The sequence below is a fragment of the Prinia subflava genome, chromosome 5 (assembly GCF_021018805.1).
Source record: "Prinia subflava isolate CZ2003 ecotype Zambia chromosome 5, Cam_Psub_1.2, whole genome shotgun sequence".
NCBI classification, from domain to species: Eukaryota; Metazoa; Chordata; class Aves; order Passeriformes; family Cisticolidae; genus Prinia; species Prinia subflava.
The window spans coordinates 61,672,320-61,692,858 of record NC_086251.1 but is presented as its reverse complement, the minus strand read 5'-3'; the positions used below and the strand labels follow the sequence as shown (position 1 = coordinate 61,692,858).

Here is a 20,539-nt window from a genome sequence, read left to right as displayed (position 1 = left end):
CAAGAGGCTGTGGGTGTACATGTGATGGATGGAGATCAGGTTGGCAACATTTAAAAGAAGATGGATTAAAAAACCAAAACAAACTAGAAAAAATTGCTTCCCTGTGGTGATCAGACCAATATAATTAAACACAAGACATGGTCATCAGTGCTAATTAAAATGGGGTTCTCAGAGGCCAGAGTCTTGCATTTATCACTGCAGTGTTTAAGCAGCACCAAGGAAAGGCAGAATCCTGCTCCTCCCTCAGTTAGAGCGACAGAGGATTCGGCCTCTGATTCACCTCAGCTTTCAAAACAGTTCTTCAAATTCAGAGTAAAACCACATTCACCTCATCTGGATTAGCTGCAGTGGCACAATGCTGGAGGAAGCCTCTCACCAAGGCAGCAGTGGGTTATTATTGTCCTTTTTCTGTCACTAAAGCATTGCTGTGCCTCAGCACAGACCTGCTGGGGTGAGTGGTTTGCTCTCCACAACCCCACTGCCCCAAACTCTGGCCACAGCATTTCAAACAGGGTTTGAGAAATTCCCACTGTGTTCCCACTGCCTAATTAACCTTATCACCTAACAAACCCAGGCCTGCTCTGCCTGAGCGGGCTGAGCAGTCACAGTCACCCAAGGGCAGTGGTTTTCACTTCTCCCTGAGTCTCTCCATGCTTTTTCTACGCTCACCCTTCAGATCTGTTTCTTTTTCTGCACAGAGCCAACCAGAAATAAAAATTAACCCTCTCCTCAGGACCTTCAGTCCTGGATGGTCTTTAAGTTCTCTTCCAACTCAAATACTCTGGGATTCTGTGACCCTTCCAGCATAAACCATTCTATGATTTCCACTCAGGACACAATTTCAGATTTCAATTCTCTGTGCAGGACTCAGATTAAACTCCAGCTCAGCAAATCTCCTGGGCAGCAAGGGAGATCCCCTGGGTCTCCTGCTTTTAGGAGGAGTGGCAGTAACTCCATGTGGAAGTGACAGTAGGAGCCATCCTCCCCCCTCAGCACAGCTTAAAGGAAAGATGACACATTGGAAAACTCTGATTTTCTCAGTGCACCTCTGGTGGGAGTTAGGATCATTGCCTGATCCCTTCCAGCTCCCACAGCCCACCAGCTCCTCACTGCCTCAGAGCTCCCAATTCACCATCTGTCCCTGATCTCCTCTTTGTACTAACAACAAGTCGTAATTGCAACATCTCTGCATGCAGCAATTGATCAGGCAGATAAGAACGAACACGGAAACAGTGAGCCTCACACAGCCAAGAGCAGTGGTACATCCTGCAGGGCTTCCTGTCATCTAACCATTGAAACTACAGAAAAAGAACCAAAAAACAACCCCAAACACTTCTTTTGTCTAGAACTTCACAGCGGGTGAAAATAAACACATGGAAAAAAATGAAAATATAATTCAAAAATACAGGAAAGAATGTAAAACTTACCAGGCTCTAATTTGATTATTTTTACAGCAGCCAGTTCTCCTGTGTGAAGATTTCTAGCCTGAAACAAGAGAGTTAAGATACATTTAATTGCAATTCAAAGACACCTCACAGTCTTACAGATTGTGCAAAAAATGTGATGTCGTCTGATATAAATACAATGCAAAGCTGAGACCAACATGAGTGAGGATAATCTGGGTTTGGAATCAGCACAGCACCAGCCTGGTTGGAATTGTGAAGTGTTCCTGGCAGTTCTTTTCCAGACTTTAAAACGTCTACCAGCAAATCACAGAATCAATGATGTTGGAAAAGCTCTCCAAGCTCATCCAGCCTGTGACTGTCACCACCTTGTCCCCAGCCCAGAGCACTGAGAGCCACATCCAGTTATTCCCTGGACACCTCCAGGATGGAGACTCCAAACCTCCCTGGGCAGCTCCTGCCAATACCTGACAACCCTTTCGAGGAAGAAATTCCTCCTCACGTCCAACCTGAACCTGGAAATGAGAGTTCATACCTCTCAAACACCATTTTTAAGGGAAGTTTCAGGCACTCAAGGATGCATGAAGGGCTCACCCATTTCATGGTGCTAAACCTCAGAGTGCTCCAAAAGTGGAACTGACAGGGGCAGGAGAGGCATTGCAGCCGCAGCAGGGCTGAGTCACAGCTCCCTGCAACAACTTCACTCTGAAACTCCTTCCCTGCTCCCCAAAATCCTCCTCCCCAGAAGAAGAGGCTCCAATTAAGCCTTTACAGAACTGTCCCCTCTGGATATGCTCCAAATTTCAACTGAGAATTCAGTGCTGGAAGAAGGCTTTATAGGAAGCTCAGATATAGAAAGTTTTAAGAGGGGTTTTCATGAACATTTTCTAGTAACTAAATCACTCAGGCACCATCATCAGAGCTAAACTATTATTGAGGACACACAACCTGATTTAATCAGGCATGGTGACTGATCATCCAAGAGTGACAGGAGTTTAATCCCAATTGTTTCATTCTTACCCTAACAAATACGCAGAGTCTTCTGAACAGCTGAAATCTGGTGAAGAGGTGGATCACAGAAAACAGAGGGAAAACTGGGTTAAGTTAAATCAATTTGGACTCAAATGAGGATGTAAAGGAAATTTGACCCTGTGAAGGGACTCATTGCAGAAAACTCTTCTCCTGTGCATGGACAAGTCTTAAAAACTGGAAAATCAAGAGCCTGAAGGATTAACCCTCAGTTTTATCAACACTTAGTCAAGCTTCAAAATAGGGAAAAGCTTTCCAACCAGGAAAACAAAACAAACCCAACCCAACCCAATGATTGTTGGCCCTGCAAAGTCCTGCAGTGCTAAGACATGAGATGGGTGTCACAACGCAGGCCAAGGACACAAATATGACTCAACTTCACCTCAGAGAGAACCTGAACAACTCTACAAAGCACCTAGACATCAGCAGACCAAATCACTGAGAGTCATCTGCAAACCACAAAGGAAACATTCACCACTTCTGAAAGCACCGTCCCACCCAGGTGTCTTTAGACCACAGCAAAATCTGTGGTGTCCTTCAAAATCTTGAAGGAGCAGGTGGAGCCCAGCAGGATACAGGATTAGGACTGCTCCTGTTACTCCAGTGTGACACAGGGGTGCTCCCAGCAGGGACACAAACTCTGCCTCAGTGAAGCCAGGGATGCTCCACTAGCCACACTTTTATCCAGGAGCAGCTCAGCTCTTCAGATAAAGTCGCCTGCACCGTTTCCAGAGTATCAGCTTCACTTCTGGAGCAAGAAAAGGATCATACTCCTCCCAAATATTCCTTTTCCATACAAGCAGTAAGTGCCACTGTCAAGCTGAAGCCTGAAGGAATGGATGGAGTCTGCCAAAGGTCTGCTTGGCTGGGATCTGAAGGTTCAGGCTGGGGATCACTGCAGTTCCTGGCTCTCAGCTCTGCCACACGACACAATTGCACTAAATCGTGTCCTGCTGCTTTCCAATATCACATTAAGCTCATATATACATGGACATGGCCTATTTTGGGTTTCAACCACCACATTTTGCCTGCTGGAACACACAAGTCCCCACTGGGTTGATATTTATGACCTGAACATATCAAGTTGTCTGAGCCACTGCGTTTTCTGGTCCCACAGCTTTCATCTTCCACCAGACACATTCTTGAGTTGATGACACCAAGACCACACGTGATCATTAACTCGTGTCATGCCAGAACCAGAGGCAAAATCCCAAGTATTCCCTGACCTTTAAAAATCCTTGTGTGGATGCTCACAGACAAGGAATGGGTTCAGATCTCCAGTCTAGACATTGGCATTGTGAGCAAATCACCCAAAACGCTTCCCAAGGGACGTCACCCGCCCGCAAATGTCACCAGAGGCTTTTGTTCCCTCCTGGTGGCTTGCAGCAGCTGTGCACAGGTACACACAGCTCCACCTTCCCCTCTGCCACCTGCCAGCTGCACACTCCATCAATAATGAATTACTGCTCTCATTAAAAATGCACCAAGGCGAGCGCTAAAAACTGGTTCTCCTTGTACACACCTAGATATGAAAACTGTCAGATCAGGATTCCTCAGATCACTTTGGGATGTGTTCGTTAAATAAATCCTCATTTCCCACGAGTCACTGCAGTCTGCAGCATTCTAATGTTTTTTAAAGAAAAGAACTGTGCAGTTACCAAGGAAGTCTCAGACAGGAAGGCACCACATCAATGTCGCTGGCTTTGTGAATCAAACCTGAAATTTGACTAGAAATAATATTTGACAAAAATATCAGTCCCTGATGTGAAAAATTAGTTAATGATCTATCAGTCTGTCTTATTCATGTACTTCTGCAGAGGGGGAACTACAGGCTAAGAAATTACAGTTCTTCAACTCATGTTATTTATGTTTTCTGAGCCCAACAGCAAAGTATCTGCCTCCTCCTCCTCCCTTGAAATTTCCTCTGTATTTCAAGACAATTTAAAATTAGCTGAGACCAGCCAGAGGCCAGGGAAGCTGCTACTTCATGCCAAGTAATCCAGACCTGTTCAATATCTCGTGAGCTATTACTGACAAAGAAAACAGTAATTTATATACATTTATCCCATTAGGATGACATAAAAATCATGAACCTTGATGATCTCTTCTGAAATCTAATACTTCAGTTTTAAGGAAGATAAAACTTATTAGATGTTTTATTGTCTTTAATTCTTCTGGCCTTGATCCTACAATATATAAGAAAGTCTCCTAAGAATTCATTTGACACTAAAGGCTGACAGACTCAGTGTTGGTGTCCACAGCTCCATCAGCAACGTGGTCCAGTCCCAATGACAGAAGTAGATCCCAAATTCCCAAGACATTTGCTGTAAGACTTTCTCCAAGAGGAAGACACAGCTCTTGCCCTTTTATTAGCATTGATCCTAATTTTATTTCATGAGACTCAAAACATGAAAATCACGTTCCCTACAGAATGAAAACTAAAACTACAGGATTTTGGCAGAAGGATTGCAAAGCTCCAACATGAGCCACGCAAGAACGGGATCAGAACAGGAATGTATTTGAATGACTTGAACCACAGCCAAATTTTATTTTGCTCAATGTCATTTACAGAGTTTATTTACTGAGAAAAGAAGAGTTTGGCAGCAGCCTTTTGGTCACCTCTTCAGCTGTCCCACATCCTGACAGAGGATGAATGACAGCATCCCACTGAGCACAGCTCTTCCAGAATATTTTAGCAGCTGAATACTAACACTGCAGAACATCACATGGAATCTGTGTTCAAAATAACACAAAACACAAAGTACAAACACAAGTACTCTTCCTTTTTTTTTTTTTTTTTTTGGATATCCCATTATGTCGTGACTGAGCACATCCCACCCAGCACTGTTAGTAGGACTATTTTGAGGAGCTGGGCGAGTTTTGTAATATTACACACAAAAAATCATTGGGTTTTCCCACTGAGACTTGACTTTCTTCCCAAAGAGCTGCTGTGGGACAATGGAAGCCGAGGTGAGCCCTGTGGCAATCCCCGTGTGCGACGCTTCCCACCGCACACCCAACACCACACCTGACAAAACACACTCTGGGGAGGACATTTTCTGTAGCCAACAACCAGAAATAACACAGAGAACTGGTTTCAGAACCAGTTATGCACTCTGCACTTGTGTTTTATTTGTTTTCAAGAGTACAAGCCAAACAGTTCCAGCCCAGGGGGTCCACAGTGCTGAGCCACGTGAGATGTCAGAAATGGGGGAGTCTTGGACATTTGAATCTGAGCTCAGTGTCCTCTTCCTGCCACTTTCTCCTAACCACCGAGGAAGAGAAAGGGAAAATTCATGCAGCAATATCCCTCTCACAGGCTCCAAATTAGTCTTTTCAATTTCCATGGTGAAATCCTCTCCTCTCCCCAGCGTCACTGTCTCATCTCCAGCCTTGGATCAACAGCCCCATTCAGCAGAGGAGCTGTTTGCTGGAGCGTGCCTTCATTTAATCGAATCATAATTGCAGCTCCCGTGGCAGCCCTCCCGTCCCTCCCCAGCTTATTCACCCCTTGCCAAGCTTCACTCACCACTGACCACGATCTGCTGCTGCCTCAAGTGCTGCCTGCTTGTCCCCAGACACTGAATATCCCTTCAAAAGGTACCTGACCTCCTGCCCTGGCAGTGAAAGGAGCTCCTCTGCTTTCCTGTTTCTGACCTCTTCCACTTTGTAACTCGTAACCTGCTCTGTGTGGTTTGGAAATTCCCATTGTGCTGCGTTTTTCTTTCCAGATCTCACAGCATCATCAAACAGACCCTTGAATTCACCTTCCTGCATCTGTGAAATCACATCTACCATGCCAAGAGCTCTCACCCAGCTGAAGTGACCCAAAGAAATGTCTCTCATTTTATGGGCTGCCCTAAAATCATGAAAACAGGGAATTCTTGGTGCATGGTGATCTGCTGTTCTAGAATTAGAATTATGTCCTAATACAGAAGTTTAAATAAATGTTCCCTAGTGGTTATTACAATTACTTCTACAATTTTGCTTACACTTGTGATTTGCATAAATCTGACAGATTTTAAAAATGTTTTGTAACTAGAGCTGGGAAAAACAAGTGTCTGCAACATACTCTTAATGACTCAAAAGGAGATTTTTGCTTTTCTCAAACATAATCCCTTTACCAGGTCAGTTTAACACCCCAAGTGTAGACCTGAGGATTCCTAAAATGTAAGTTGAAGCCAGAAAACAACTCAGAAAGCCCAGATTAACAGCAACAAGAGTTCACCTGCACTGTGTGAACTTCAAGTTGCCATCCTTCACAAGAGGACACCGCAGCTTTTGGCAGTGCTGTACATTAAGAAAGTACTTTTGTAAAAGAAACCAAACTCTCTGAAAGCTCTAAAAAACCACCCTTGAAAATCTGCAGGTTAATCCAAGCAGAGAGGCCAGAGCCAAGCTAGATCTGCTCAGAGCAGAGCCAAACCTTGGTGTTAGGATGGTGCCAAGGGGAAGAATCCCCTGTCCTGGCTCCAGCCAAAACCAGCAGCTTCCACAACTGCTCCCCAGTTCTGGAGTGAGTAGAATGTGTTGGTTCCTCTCCCAGGACCAGCAAACCCCACAAACACCCTCAGAAGACTCCCAATAATGGCATTCAATCCATGGATTCTACTCCCTATATGGTGCCAACCCCACACAGCTGCAGCTCTTGGTTTGGGGGTTTAACTCCTCATTTATAGGAAGACAAAATAAGCAAAATCAAACCAAAATTCCCCATAGCCCCATGCCAAGAAAACCTAAAGAGAGTATGAGATTGGGTAAGTCCCTCCTGCTTGGTGCTGAGAGTGTCTCTGTAAGAGATGCTGAACATTCTTTCACCTCTGAAGGTCTGTACAGGGATTAAAAATGTAAAAGGAACAAAGGAGGAAAGCTTAGAAAAACCCCCCAAACTGAACAACTCTGGCAAATGTTAATGCCAGTCTTACTGGACAGGCTGATTTATGCCAGAGAGAAATAAATATCACAAAATCACAAAACCCCAGAACGGTTTCAGTTGGAAGGAACCTTAAAGATTGTCCAGTTCCAGCCCCTGCCATGGGCAGGGACACCTTCCACCATCCCAGGTTACTCCAAGCCCCGTCCAACCTGGCCTTGGACACTTCCAGGGATCCAGGGGCAGCCACAGCTGCTCTGGGAGAACTGTCCCAGAGCCTCACAGGAACAATTCCTTCCCAATATCCCATCTAACCCTCCCTCTGGCAGTGGGAAGCCATTCCCTTTGTCCTGTCACTCCGGGCCCTTGCTCTACGTCTCTCCATCCTTTTTGTTGGCTCCTCCAGGTCCTGACAGGCCACAATTCAATCACCCCAATCCTCTCTTCTCCAGGCTGAACAACCCCAAATCTCTCTCAGATTTGGTGCTCCAGCTGTCCCTCCCCATGGGGACACTCCACTCCTCACTGCGGGTTTGCTCACACCTCTGGCAGAAGTCTGGCTCCTCTCTGCTGCTGGGAAAAGACACCCGAACACCAGGCCTCATTTTCAGGGCTGTTTTTCTTTTAGGAAGCAGAAAGATCCAGAGAAATTGTCCCCCCTGTAATCTTCCAGCTGTATTTTTGGAGATGGAGAGCAGTACCAGACTCCTTTATAGTGGAAGGCACAAAGGCTTTCAGAAACTATTTCCCAAACAGAGACTTTATAGATTCAAGACACTAAAAGAGAATTACAACCAGCAGTCACTGCTTTTTGGGACAAACCCAAAATGAAGATTGCCACGCTAATTTTACTAGTTTATTTATTTACTAGTTTATTCTGTAGCTATAACAGAGCCATCGCTTTGGATCTCTGAGCTGAATATTGCACAAGGACAAATATTGATTTTGTGGGCGCTCTCCAGATGGATACTGCCAGTCCTCAGAACACGCAGCAGCACGAGGCTGCCTGAAAAATTCCCAGCTGTCACTCCCTATTTCCACATTTACAGTTTCCCCTGCTGAGAGGACAGAACTCAGAATATGCACAAGTCCCAGCTTTTAAATAAATTCCACATTAAAACCTGAACCCCAGATCCACCACTGGCACTCCTGACCACAGCTATAATGCAAATAAGGCTTAAATGTATTTACTTTTGCTGGCAATGGGTGAAATTTATATTGTTTATCTCTGGCAGGGAAAATTGGGAGGAGGAGAACCTACCTTTCACTCAGAGACTTCTGACACTTTCTTACTCAAGGCCAATTAACTCAAGCAATAAGGGATTAACAGCTCATTAATGACGTGAGGCCAACTCCCTTTATTCTCCAAAAAACCACACCGGGGATTTGGATAAGCAGAGGGGTTTTACAGGTCTCAGTAGCCACTAAAACCATTTAATTCTCATCCCTGGTGATAATTATTGAAGGATAAAGACCTGGGGCAATAAAGATAACAATAATAAAGTAAAGATCAATGCACATCTTAACATTTATTTAGGGGGAGAAAAATAACAAAAGTCAGCTATGTGCTTCCAAGCAGAGGTTGGTTATTCTCCTATGAAATTTTCTTGGCAGACCATTCTTTGCAAAATATTTGGCATCATCTTTCTAAAACTGAAAAGCTAAAGCTAGAAACAGACCCTGACCACAAAGTACTATTTAGCAACTAATGCAGCACAAAAGATACAAACAAGAGGAAAAAAAACATTTAAAAAGGCCTCAGTTTTGACTAAGCTGGGGAAAAAAACCAAACCAGAAAAGAACCTTTTCAAATTACAACTGTGTGCATTACAGTGGTTTGAAAAGCTACTAGAAATAACTCGCTTTCCTGGGGAATAATAAACATTTTTGAACATAAGATCATGAAAATCAAAGAATGCCCATGGAGCTGCTGATATACTTAAAAATGAACAGATGCCCAACAGCTTTACAGGCCAGGATACAAAATAGGTAAAATATTTTAAAAAATACTTTCAAATGCATTAAACTACAAACCAAGATGGATTTTTAAAGGACTTAGTCTCTAGAAGGTAAGGAGAATAAATGTAAAAAACAGTTTTATTGTATTTCTATGTTGAATGCATAGACCATGACAGCAAAAAAAACCCCTCACAGTATGATGGAGTACAAGGCCAAGTAACATTAAAAGATTAAACATTTCATCAGCTGCAGGGGAATTTATTTATTCCTTAGAGATGAAAGAACTTAGAGATGTGACAACCAAAATATTTGAAAGAAAGTATCTGTGTCTTCTTTTCACTGACAAAAAAAAATTGGCTTTCTAGGCAGGGAGAAAACAAATTTCTGAAGGAAAAGATGGGTTGCTTTTTTACAATTAAAAACAGAAGAATTTAAGACCATCATTTTCTTCTTTACCAAAGAAAAAGGGTTTTTTACTGCTTTGTAAATATGAGGTAACACACAGTGAGGTGTGTCTCCTCAGAAAGGCAAAACAGAGGAGCCTCCACTGGCATTTTAAAAGGAAAAAAATAGAATTTTGAGATTGCAACTGTTATATCAAGCCCTCCAAACCAAAGGTAGAAATCTATATCAACTCCTTTTTCTCATCCTAATTTATCCAATAGAATCTGGAGAGATTCAGGTGGAAAATGTAGATTTAAGTAGAAAAATCTACCTCCAACAAAGCTGTTCAGTAATCACCACCTGAAAATTCCAGCTCCTCAGAGATGAACTCACAAGTACAAATTAAAAGGAACAAGCCATAAATTGCCTTGATGAAGAAAACAGGTTTTTTGCTCTTTATTGTTAAATAAACCAGTGACAAGAATAGAACTAATAAAGAAGTTGTGTAATTGAAGAAGTTAAAGGAAAATTAGCTGAAAATAGAAGATTCTTTTTTCTGTTCTACAATCAAGCTTTGGTTTGCATCTGGAGTGTATCAATTGTCACCTTTTTGGGGTGGGAGATGGGTAAGATCTGATGCTTTTTTCTGATACTGGGACAGCTGTTTCTACTAAAATAAACCCCAGCATTTATTTACAGTCTTCATTTTACAGTGAGGAAATAGTGATCAGCAGTATTTCTAATTGAGGAGAAAACTCCAAATCAGAACCTGGAATTCTGTTGGAATAAACAGAAATGACATTTCGGTAGGTTTTTAGTGAGGAAAATCTGAAGTTCTGAATGTGCTGGTACATGAGAAAGGTTACAGATAAAATATGTTTTGCACTTCTGCTGATGAAGTAAAGAGGAAATATGCTGCCATTTCATTACAGATGATCACTGAAAATCGTGCAAGTTATTTCATCCTCTCACACTTTATTTTTAGCCAGAACAGAGCAAAAAGTTGGTCTGATTTTTTTAAATTATTGTTTTCTTCATTTTAACCAATTAACCCATGTAAATGATGTCACCTTTTCAAGATGTCACACAAAAATAAGAATATTTTTCTACAATTTCATCTACAGTGATGAAGCACCAGTTTCACTTCAGTCACCTGATTTCAAGCACTTGGCCAGTGACTTCCTCACTTTACTTTGAAAGATGAACCAAAACTGTGCTGCTCAAGTAATACGTGTTATTACATAATTAGAATATTCTGGTAAATTGGGCTTGACGATTTAAGTGGAATTTTAAAAGAAGTATTTTGAAATGCTAACACGCTTGAGAACATTTTCCATTTTGCCTCATTGCTGTTGTCTGTATAGGTTTTATTTTCTTTACTGTGTTTCTATAGGGTTTTAAATTGGAGCCCATCCCTCCATCCCAGGCCGGACACTCGCACTGCTCCCATCTCCAAGGAATGCAATCCTGTCCCTGCAGCAGCTGTGTGCATTTTCCATGGAGCAGCCTCCGAGCCAGACACCGCTCAGGAATGTGCTCCAGAGAGCCAGAGGAAACCGTGGTACAGGCTCTGCACAGCCTGCCTGCTTCCCTGCTCCCACAACTCCCCCTCTGCTCCAAAAGCACAAAGCACACGGGGAAAGTTACTCCAAAAGTCCTGGAATGCTGTGGGAACACCCAAAGCCCACCTCGCTGCACCCCCCTGCTGTCACCTCCGCTGCAAGGGTGCTCCAAGCTCCATCCAGCCTGGCCCTGAACAGCTCCAGGGATGGGGAATTTCACAGAATGCTTCCATGGAGCCAAGCCACAGCCTGTCCTCCTCCTCCATCCCTTCTGGAGCTGCCTGCAGCCAGCACACTCAGTCCCTGCTCCAGACATCCCACTGCAGGATTTACACAAACCTCAACACCCACGGAATGAGGAAAAGGAAAAATCCACCTTCGTGTGCCCTTGATGGATCACGAAACCAAAAATCGAGATGTCTTCATCCATGCTCAGAAATCCCTTTGTCCTGTTTGATACTGTGAGCCAAATTTAAAAACTAGACTCTCAGGGACTGTTTGGCAAAGTTTGGAAGGCTCTGTGTTAAGCCAGAAGTTATTCCTACCTCTTCACAATTAACCAAGAAGCAGAGGATCAGAGCTCAACCAGGGCTTTAAATTTAATCACACACATGCCTGAGAAAACGAAATGGTTTTATCAGAAACTGCTCATGCTGGGGACTGTCTGGGGTCTGGGCTGTGAATATTTTCAAGGAACACATCAAATACTCTCCCCTTTACTCACTGTAGACCAAAATGATTCAAAATTTCAGCTGCTGTTGTTTCCCAACCCCTCATCAATAAAACAAAAATACTTGAAGCTGTTTCATCACTGAGAGCAATGAGCAATAACCCTAACCCTGCTTCCTGTCAAATTTTAATTCTTTTAGTTTTATCAAGGGAAAATACATCCAGAAAAGATGGTATGGCCCCACCTTGATTCTTTTTACCTACTGTGTTTACATCTCTGTGCCTGTACAAGAGACTTTACCACTTATCATCCCTTGGGATTAATGACTAAATCCCCCAAACATCTTTGGGAGCCTGATGTTTTAATTCAGCTCTGATCTTGCATGTCTGTACGTTAAACAGCAAGTTAAGGCAAACAGAACTCAATTCTTTATTGCCTCAACAGCAATGATCAGCAAAGAATAACACACACAGCTGAGAACAGGACAAAAATACAGCTTTTTGGGGTGAATTGTCACAAATACAACTTTTGGGGTGGACCACTCCATCAAATGTGAGAAGTTATGCCTTTAATGCTGCACAAGACAAAGCTACTCAAAAAAATCCCCAACCTTAGGAATTATTTCTTATCAATAAGACAACAGAGTCTCCCTGCAATGACCTCTTCACTCAGAACAAAAACAGCACTTGCCCTTCTGGAATGTCTCAAAATTCACATTTCAAACATGCTACAAATCCAGCTCTTTCACACTGAGCTGAAAATATGGTTCATTCAGCTTTCTTTTTTCAGACATTCCTTCTCCAGCCAAATCTTCCTCATCTCCATGAAAACATGAACCTCCTAGACGCTATATTCATGCAGAAGACACAAAAATACACTTGGGGGAGGAGTAATTCCAACGTGCCAAGATATTAAATCTGGCATTGAAGATGCCATTTTGGAGGATCAGTAAATGCAGCAGTTTTTGGACACTCAGGGTGTTCTGAGGGTATCCATGACTGTATTTGTATAATCTTTTTATTATCTTTAGGGGAATAGAAGTCAGTGGAAACACATAGAGCACACTTAGGATAAGGGATTAGGGAAAAATACTGGAAGAGGAAAATCCTGGAAGCAATTCTGTGCTCACCCTCTCATGTGCTCTTTCACTCAAAAGCTTCAAGGACATGGTCAAGCTGCAGCTTCTCTACACGGTGTTTTCCATCCATCACAGAAAAAGGTAAGTTTTGGCTTGCAGACACTATCTACTGTGCTGGATGAAAGTCATCACTCCAGCACTTGGGTGAAAGAATTTCGAAAGTTAAAGAGCAGGACAGAAACCTCTCTGTGGCAAACTCACAAATTTTTGTCCATCTGGGAAAGAAGAGTTTATCTAGCCTCCATATGTGATTTTTATTGGAAATCCAGAATGGATCTGGGACCAGCATAATTCTGCAAATCAAAGGTGGCTGTGTCCACCAAGTCTTGCTGAGTGCTCTTACTGCTAGAAATCCTTCAGAAGATGGCAAAGAACTCTTCTAGCTTCTCTGGAAAATTTAAAATTCAAAACTCTAATGAAATGGCAAGGTGGGAGAGAGTCACAGAATTCCAGAATGGTTTGGGTTGGAAGGGAATTTAACAATCAACTCATTTCACTCCCTGCCATGGGCAGGGACACCTTCCACTGTCCCAGGCTGCTCCAAACCTGTCCAACCTGGCCTTGGACACTTCCAGGGATCCAGGGACAGCCACAGCTTCTCTGGGCACCCTGTGCCAGGGCCTCCCCACCTCCCTAGCCAAGAATTTAATCCTAATATCCCATCTAACCCTGCCCTCTGTCAGTGTGAAGCCATTCCCTTTTATCTTATCACTCCATGTCCTTGTGAAAAGCCTTGGCAATCTCAACCACAGGGCATTGAGATTGCCTTGAGCTGAAGAACAACTTCATGAATATGGAGATGTCCCCGTTCTGCTGGGATCACCTTGGGCTGGTGCTGCCTCTCCTCTGCACTCCCCTGCAGGCAGGCAGGTGCCAAACACGGCTGAAGGTGGCAGGGAAGGTTGTTTTTCCAGCTGGAATGAGCACGGGCAGTTGCTGGTGTCAGCGGAACGCGCTGCCAAACCCCGTCACGGCCGTGCTGACAGGAAGAGCTGCTCCCTGTGACAGGGATGATCTGTGAGCTCCTACCACGCACCTCTCTGACAGAACTGGGGCTCAGCCACTCATCCCAGAAATCCTGGATGCTTCCCAGGTTTTCCAAATGCTGGCAATGAAAATGACTGTCGCATCTTCTGGCGGCAGAGAGGAAGGAGGTCCTGGCAGGGAAATGTTCTGATCTTTGATCTGCTCTTCCCTCTCGGGTCTCTGCTGTTGGAGGGGTGGCTGGCGTGTGACCTGCACTGTTTGCTTCCTCTTAATGGATATCTCACACTGAGAAGAAATTAGACTTTATTTTTAAGATTTTGGAGACTGCCTGCTCCTCAAAGTAAGAGACAGGGAGAAATATCATAGGGGAAACACTACTCCCACCACATAACTTTCCATTAACAGAAAACACAGAATTCCAGAATGGTTTGGGTTGGAAGGGACATTAAAGATCATCCAGTTCCATCCCTGCCATGGCAGGGACACCTTCCACTGTCCCAGGATGCTCCAAACTCCATCCAACCTGGCCTGGGACACTTCCAGGGATCCAGGGGCAGCCACAGCTTCTCTGGGCACCCTGTGCCAGGGCCTGCCCACCCTCACAGCCAGGAATTCCTTCTGTATATCCAACCCAAATTTTTCCTTCTTTCTTTGAACTCACTACTCCTTGTCCTGTTACTACAGTTCCTGATAAACAGAAACATGAGTGACAGGATGTAATATTTAAAGGCAAGCATCTTGGAACATCCCACATCAAAGACCAAATCCTTCATAAGAAAAACTATTGCAAATATTTCAAATGGAAACCCAAAGGTTTCACCTTCCACTGCTGAATAGCGTCACAGAAGGTGTCAATAAGCCATGAAGCATCTTAGTTCTCGAAACAGAAATCCTACTGACTGCATCCTAAAAGAAAGGCGTGCCATCCCCCAGAAGAGAAACTCTACAGCAATAAGAAAAAACTCAAGAGCTCTGGTTTGATGTCATTCCAAACACCATTCCCATGGAAAAAAAGAGCCCACAGAGTTCAGGCATGGCTACAGCAAACACTGCTGACCAGAGGGCTTTGATCTGCAGAGGAAGAGTGGAATCCCCCACATGACAGATGTTTTATGGTCATCTATATGTGGAAGCAATGTATATTCACCAGGGACAGAAGTGCTGAGTCAGGGATGGCCAAATCCAATTGGTCTGCAGCTGCCAAAACATATTTGTATCAAGTTGAGAATATGTGGTTAAAAGCTGTCACAGCCATAACTGTTCTCTGGTATCAAAAAAAAAGCTTTAAAACTCTGTTCCTAACCTGTTGACTTCAGCAGTAAAACACTTCAACTGATAAATTTTCATTATCTGAGAGATTAGACATTGAGAATTATTTTCTAAACATCAAATCCAGGTTCTCAACAACCTTTGGCTGCACTACGAATTAGAACCCAGAGCTCTGAGAACACGGCCATGACCACACAAGCAGGGTTGAAGCCTGATTCAAATGGGACAGTGTCACACATTTGTGGCAACCTTTAAAAGAAGAAAACACAAAGAAAGTAAAACAAATCTTTTTGTTGTTTGTTTTAAATTGCATTTGTGCAAAGAGTCTGTGTGCGCCACAATCCAATTTCATTCCTCGCTATTTTCCAGTAGCAAACAGTGGCAAAACACTGCAGGTTTCTCCTTCTAAGTTGATGCCTTTATTTGATGCAGGAGATTAAAAAGTAATGTTAATAATCTCAAGAGAAGAGAGACTGAGCAGGTGACTCCAGAAAGAATGAAATTTTCATGACATTCAATAAAAATGCGCCTCTTGTTTACAGGCAGCTTCTGCCATGAATTCGGTGCATTCCTTGTCCCTTGTGCTTACTTTTCAAGAAAGCCACTGTGGCACTGCTCACAATCCTGCTTGGAAAAGCCCAAACAAGCCAGCTTTAGAATTGCTGCACAAGGTCATGTTTGATCATCGGGGAGCACAGACATCCCGCTATTCATCACGGCCGGCCGAGGCTGCCGGGCCCGGCACATCCACGGGCTCCCAGCTCAGCTGCCAAACAACAGCCTTCAACAAGGATGGATTTACATCCATTTCCATCAACCACGCTTTTGTTCCCCTCTGCAGAAGCAAGGGTCAGCTCAAACTCTGTTTGGGGCACTTGGCATAGAAACACAAAACGCCGAGCTCTGGGAACGGTTTGGGTTGGGAGAGAACTTAAAGCTCGTCCCATTCCAGCCATGGCAGGAACACCTTCCACTATCCCAGACTGCTGCAAGCCTTGTCCAACCTGGCCTTGGACACTTGAATATTTCCCCTAAATCTCTCCACCAAACCTCTTCAGAGCCATTAACAAACACTCCACTAAAAAATTCCCTCAGGAAATCTCCAGGAGCAAACGATCCCCCGAATACAACTCCTGTTTTCCAAAGCCCCTTGAGGACACCGAGACCCACAATCACACACAAGTGATGACTGGATGTTCTGATGCAACCAAATTCCACAAGTTAAGCAAAACAGGCCAGTCTTGTGCCATTCCAAGTACTTCCAGAAAATACCACGGACTGCAGGAACGCGTGGTTATACAGCTGATGGTGGGACCTTGTTATCAAAGCAGCCTTAAACAAATCAGGACTACAAAGCCCTTCTGAAAAGCTGCAGGTTCACTCCCAGGTCATGCTGGTGTGAAAACCCATCCTGGGAAACATCTGACCACACTGGGAATTTACCTGGGATGGGATCTGACCAGCCACTTCCTACTGCTGGAGGTTCAGTTCCATTTACAGCCTCCAGCAGCTTTTTTTAATTTTCTGCGCCCAGACCCCAGTCAAATGTGTGTTTCTTCATTAACCACACACACCCCCCATCTATTTCAGCATGAAACAGATGCATTTCAGAATTTCTGAATGCAAACAGAACAAATTTATGTCATTTTTAGACACTGCTTCGAAATTTTCATTTTTATGACCACAGTGAGACCTTTCCAGGAAAGCCAGACTGGATTTGAGAGACACTGGGGACATAAAAATACTATTTTTAAAATACCATATTATTAAGTTCCAGTTCTCCTCTTTGTTATTACAACCTCTTTCACAAGTCAGTAATTCAAGATATCTTGGTGCAATGCTGTGAGGGATAAATTATTCTAATGGATCAGAACTGGTTTAATATTTATATCCTCTATTAAAAAGAAAAAAGCTTTCCCAGCACGGATGAGACAACTAACAAGTCATGATTGTAATGGAAATTACTTCCAAGACTGCTAGACCCAAACTTGGATCTATTTACACAGGCTGTGAATAGACAAGAGTTTATTTACAGATGATTTCTCCCCAGCCCTGAAATGCATTTTGGGGGAAAAAAAAGATATTAAAACAACATCAACAATCCAGCACTTAGGAGCAATCCTACAATCAACCATTGTGTGCCATGTGACAGACCAGAGAAATAAACCCCACAAACACTAAGAAAACACATCTCTGTTTAAAGTCACAAAAAGCAAAGTGGGCAGAGAATTTTGGAAAAGCCTTAAATATTCTTCTGTAACCTAATAGTGAAGGGAAATATTTGCTTAACCTCCACCTTCACCATCCAAAAAAGAGCCAATTACTCTAAAAGCTACCAAATGCCCCAAGAAGAATGTAAAGCATTAACCACCAGCACCAAAAAGCATCTGAGGAAGAGGCAGATGTCCCACAATCAGAGAGGCTGCCTGGCTCAGACATCCCAAAAACAACTGTGCTGGCGACGCTGGTGACTCATTATTGGTGAAGGAGCAGAGAAACCACTTGAAGAGGTGAGGGGAAAATTCCATTTTAATTTAAGAGCACTCTCTAGCAAACCCTTCCTGAGCTCTGCAACATAAAAACACTTGGATATTCACTAATAAATGCATTTTATAAACACTTATGACAGCCCTCAGCGAGCACAAGATGTGCCATCTGCACTGAGACTTACCAGGGACTAAGAAAAATAAAAGTACAATGTTTATACGTTAAGTCCTTTCAAGAAAAAAAAGGTTTACCTTACTTTTCAAATTATCATAACATCAATGACTTTAAAAAATAAGTTTGCTGTGCCTATTTGTCATAAGAGGCAGTGCCATCTGATTCAGTATTCCCTCGATACAGTTCCTGTTGCAGGCCTTTACAAAAACAAAGAGCAAACCAATGACCTAGAAACAAATGCAGCCTCTCCAACTACTTTAAACTCATTAACTTTATACTTGTTTCGGACTCATAACAACGCCTGAAACGGCTGCCAAAAACTTTGATTTCAATTTGCCAGGCTGCGCGAGGAGACAGTTTGGGTTTAATCCTTATCTGAAAGGGTTTCAGGAGCAGCAGGCGCATTTTTGCTAACCCAGAGAGCGGAGGAGGGGGCAGAGGGCTGTGGGTTTTTTGTTTAAAGGGGATGGATGTGTTTACACAGAGCCATGCATCCAACCCAGCTCCGGAAGCGGAAGCTGGATGACATGTCAGCACAGCTCTGCACTAATTACCAGGGTAATGAGAAGCAGAATAGTTCTTTTTCCACAAAGAGATGACACAAAAACACTTCCCTGCAACGCAACTAGTTATTTCTTGTCGTGCTGCCTGGTTATTTCTTGTCGTGCTGCCCTGCACTGGGCAGGCACACACAAACAAAGCAGCTCAAGGTATGCTCAGTTCCAGATTTATGACAGCTGAAATGTTCTTTTAAAGGATTTAGTGCTAGAATCCCTAGGAAAGGAGTTGACTGATCTGTGCACAGCACTGTAGGAGAAAAAAAAAAAAAAAAGAGGAAGGTAAATATGCACCACGAAAACTTTTAAAAATAACTCCCTCAGGTCATAAGTAACCATTTCAAAGGGGTGGTGGGAACAGGATCCATCTATAAAACTTCAATTTGAACATTAGCAAAGAGCCCTCCCCCAGCAGGAGCAATTACTGCTGCCTTTCATGTGGCACAGTAACACACCTTCCCTTGCACGCCTGGCTGTGTCAGGTCTATTTTAAACACACTCAACAGCACTACAGAGGAAAACATCCCACAGCCTCCTCCCCGTGCAGCTGAACACGCACATCGCCGAGCACAGGTTGAAAACTTCAGGGCTTTCTTTATAATTCACCCAGCCCTAAAAGCTGCTGGGCCTCCCTGAGGTATAAAGAACATCCCTGATGTATGAGGAACCTCCCTGATGTTTGAGGACAGGGCTCATAGGAGAACACACCACTGCCTGCATCTCCAGCCCCCCATGCCTGTGGTTGTGGTGATGCAAGCACCAATACGGAATTACAGAATCCCAGAATGGTTTGGAATGGCTTGGAGTGGACCTAAAAGATCACCCGGTTCCAACTCCCTGCCATGGACAGGGTCCCTCTTTGTGTGCACCATTCCAAGAGCATCTACTGGATGTGCTGCTCTAACTCTACCTCGTGCTGCAGCTCCGTTCCAGCTTCTGAAGAGCTTTAATCTGCTTCTGCCTTTCACGGGCTATTATTAACCTCGGGGATAAAGTGGCACCCTTTTAATCAGGTGCTTTAACTGGATGCGTTCTGCAAACAGGTACAGCCAAGAGATATCCTCTGCTTCCTCGGGCACTAACGGGGGAAGTACCGCCTCGATATTCACCAATTCAAACCTCCGAGAAGGCAGCGGTGAGAGAGAGCCTTCTCTGCTGCTGCAAGCACAGATCCCAGAATTGTTTGGGTTGGAAAGAACCTTAAAGATCTCATTCAGTCAAACCCCCTGCCATGGGCAGGGACACCTTCCACCAGCCCAGGTAGCTCCAAGCCCCGTCCAGCCTGGCCTTGGACACTTCCAGGGATCCAGGGGCAGCCAGAGCTCCTCTGGGCACCCTGTGCCAGGGCCTCCCCTCCCTCACGGTCAATCCCGTTCCACACAAGCGGGAACCCTCCGGCTCCGCCAGAGGCGCCCCCCCGCCGCTCACCTTGTACACGTCGCCGTAGGTGCCGCTCCCCACCCGCTGGATCAGCTCGTAGTCCTGCTGCGGGTTCCGCCTCAGGATATCCCCGCTGGCCCGCGCCGCGGGCTCCATGTCCAGCGCCGCGTCCCCGCCGGCCCGGGATGCTGCTAACGCGGCGGCCCCCGGCCCATGGCTCCTGCGGCGGCAACGGCGGCTCAGGGGGCTCCGGGCGGCCCAGACAAAGGCGGGCGGGCGGGCGGCCGCGCCCTCCGCGGCTCCCCGGGGCAACCAGGAAGCGCCGGGGCGGGCAGGGAGAGGAGCCGGGCGGGGAGGGAGCTCCGGTGCCGCCGGCGCTGCGGCCCGTCCGCCGGGGCGGCCAGGCCGGGCCGGCTCCTACCTGCGCGCCGCAGCCCTTTGTCCCGCCGGGGAGGGAGGGAGGGAGGGGGAGCGCCGCCGCCGCTGCCGCCTCCTCCTTTTCCTCCTCCTCCTCCTTCTCCTCCTCCTCTTTCTCCTTCCGCGGCCGAGCCGGGCCGGGTTCGCTCGGATCGGGACGGGACGGGCCGGCAGCGCCGCCGCAGCGCCCCGGCGCGGCCAACGCCGGCCCCGCTCCGAGCCCGGCCCCGAGCCCGGCCCAGCCCCGCTC

The 20,539-nt window shown here is 45.0% G+C and overlaps 1 protein-coding gene across 1 annotated transcript in view; it reads right to left on the bottom strand.

Moving 5' to 3' along the window:
- MAP4K5 (mitogen-activated protein kinase kinase kinase kinase 5) overlaps positions 1–20,299 on the bottom strand; it is a 54,924-nt gene extending 34,625 nt beyond the window's left edge. The window contains exons 1-2 of the mRNA XM_063399732.1: positions 19,921–20,299; positions 1,428–1,485 (exon numbers count right to left, since the gene is read on the bottom strand). Of these exons, the coding sequence (XP_063255802.1) occupies positions 1,428–1,485; positions 19,921–20,028 (166 nt within the window). The 5' untranslated portion in view covers positions 20,029–20,299. The remainder of the gene's footprint in view (positions 1–1,427; positions 1,486–19,920) is intronic.
- Positions 20,300–20,539: the final 240 nt, after the last annotated feature.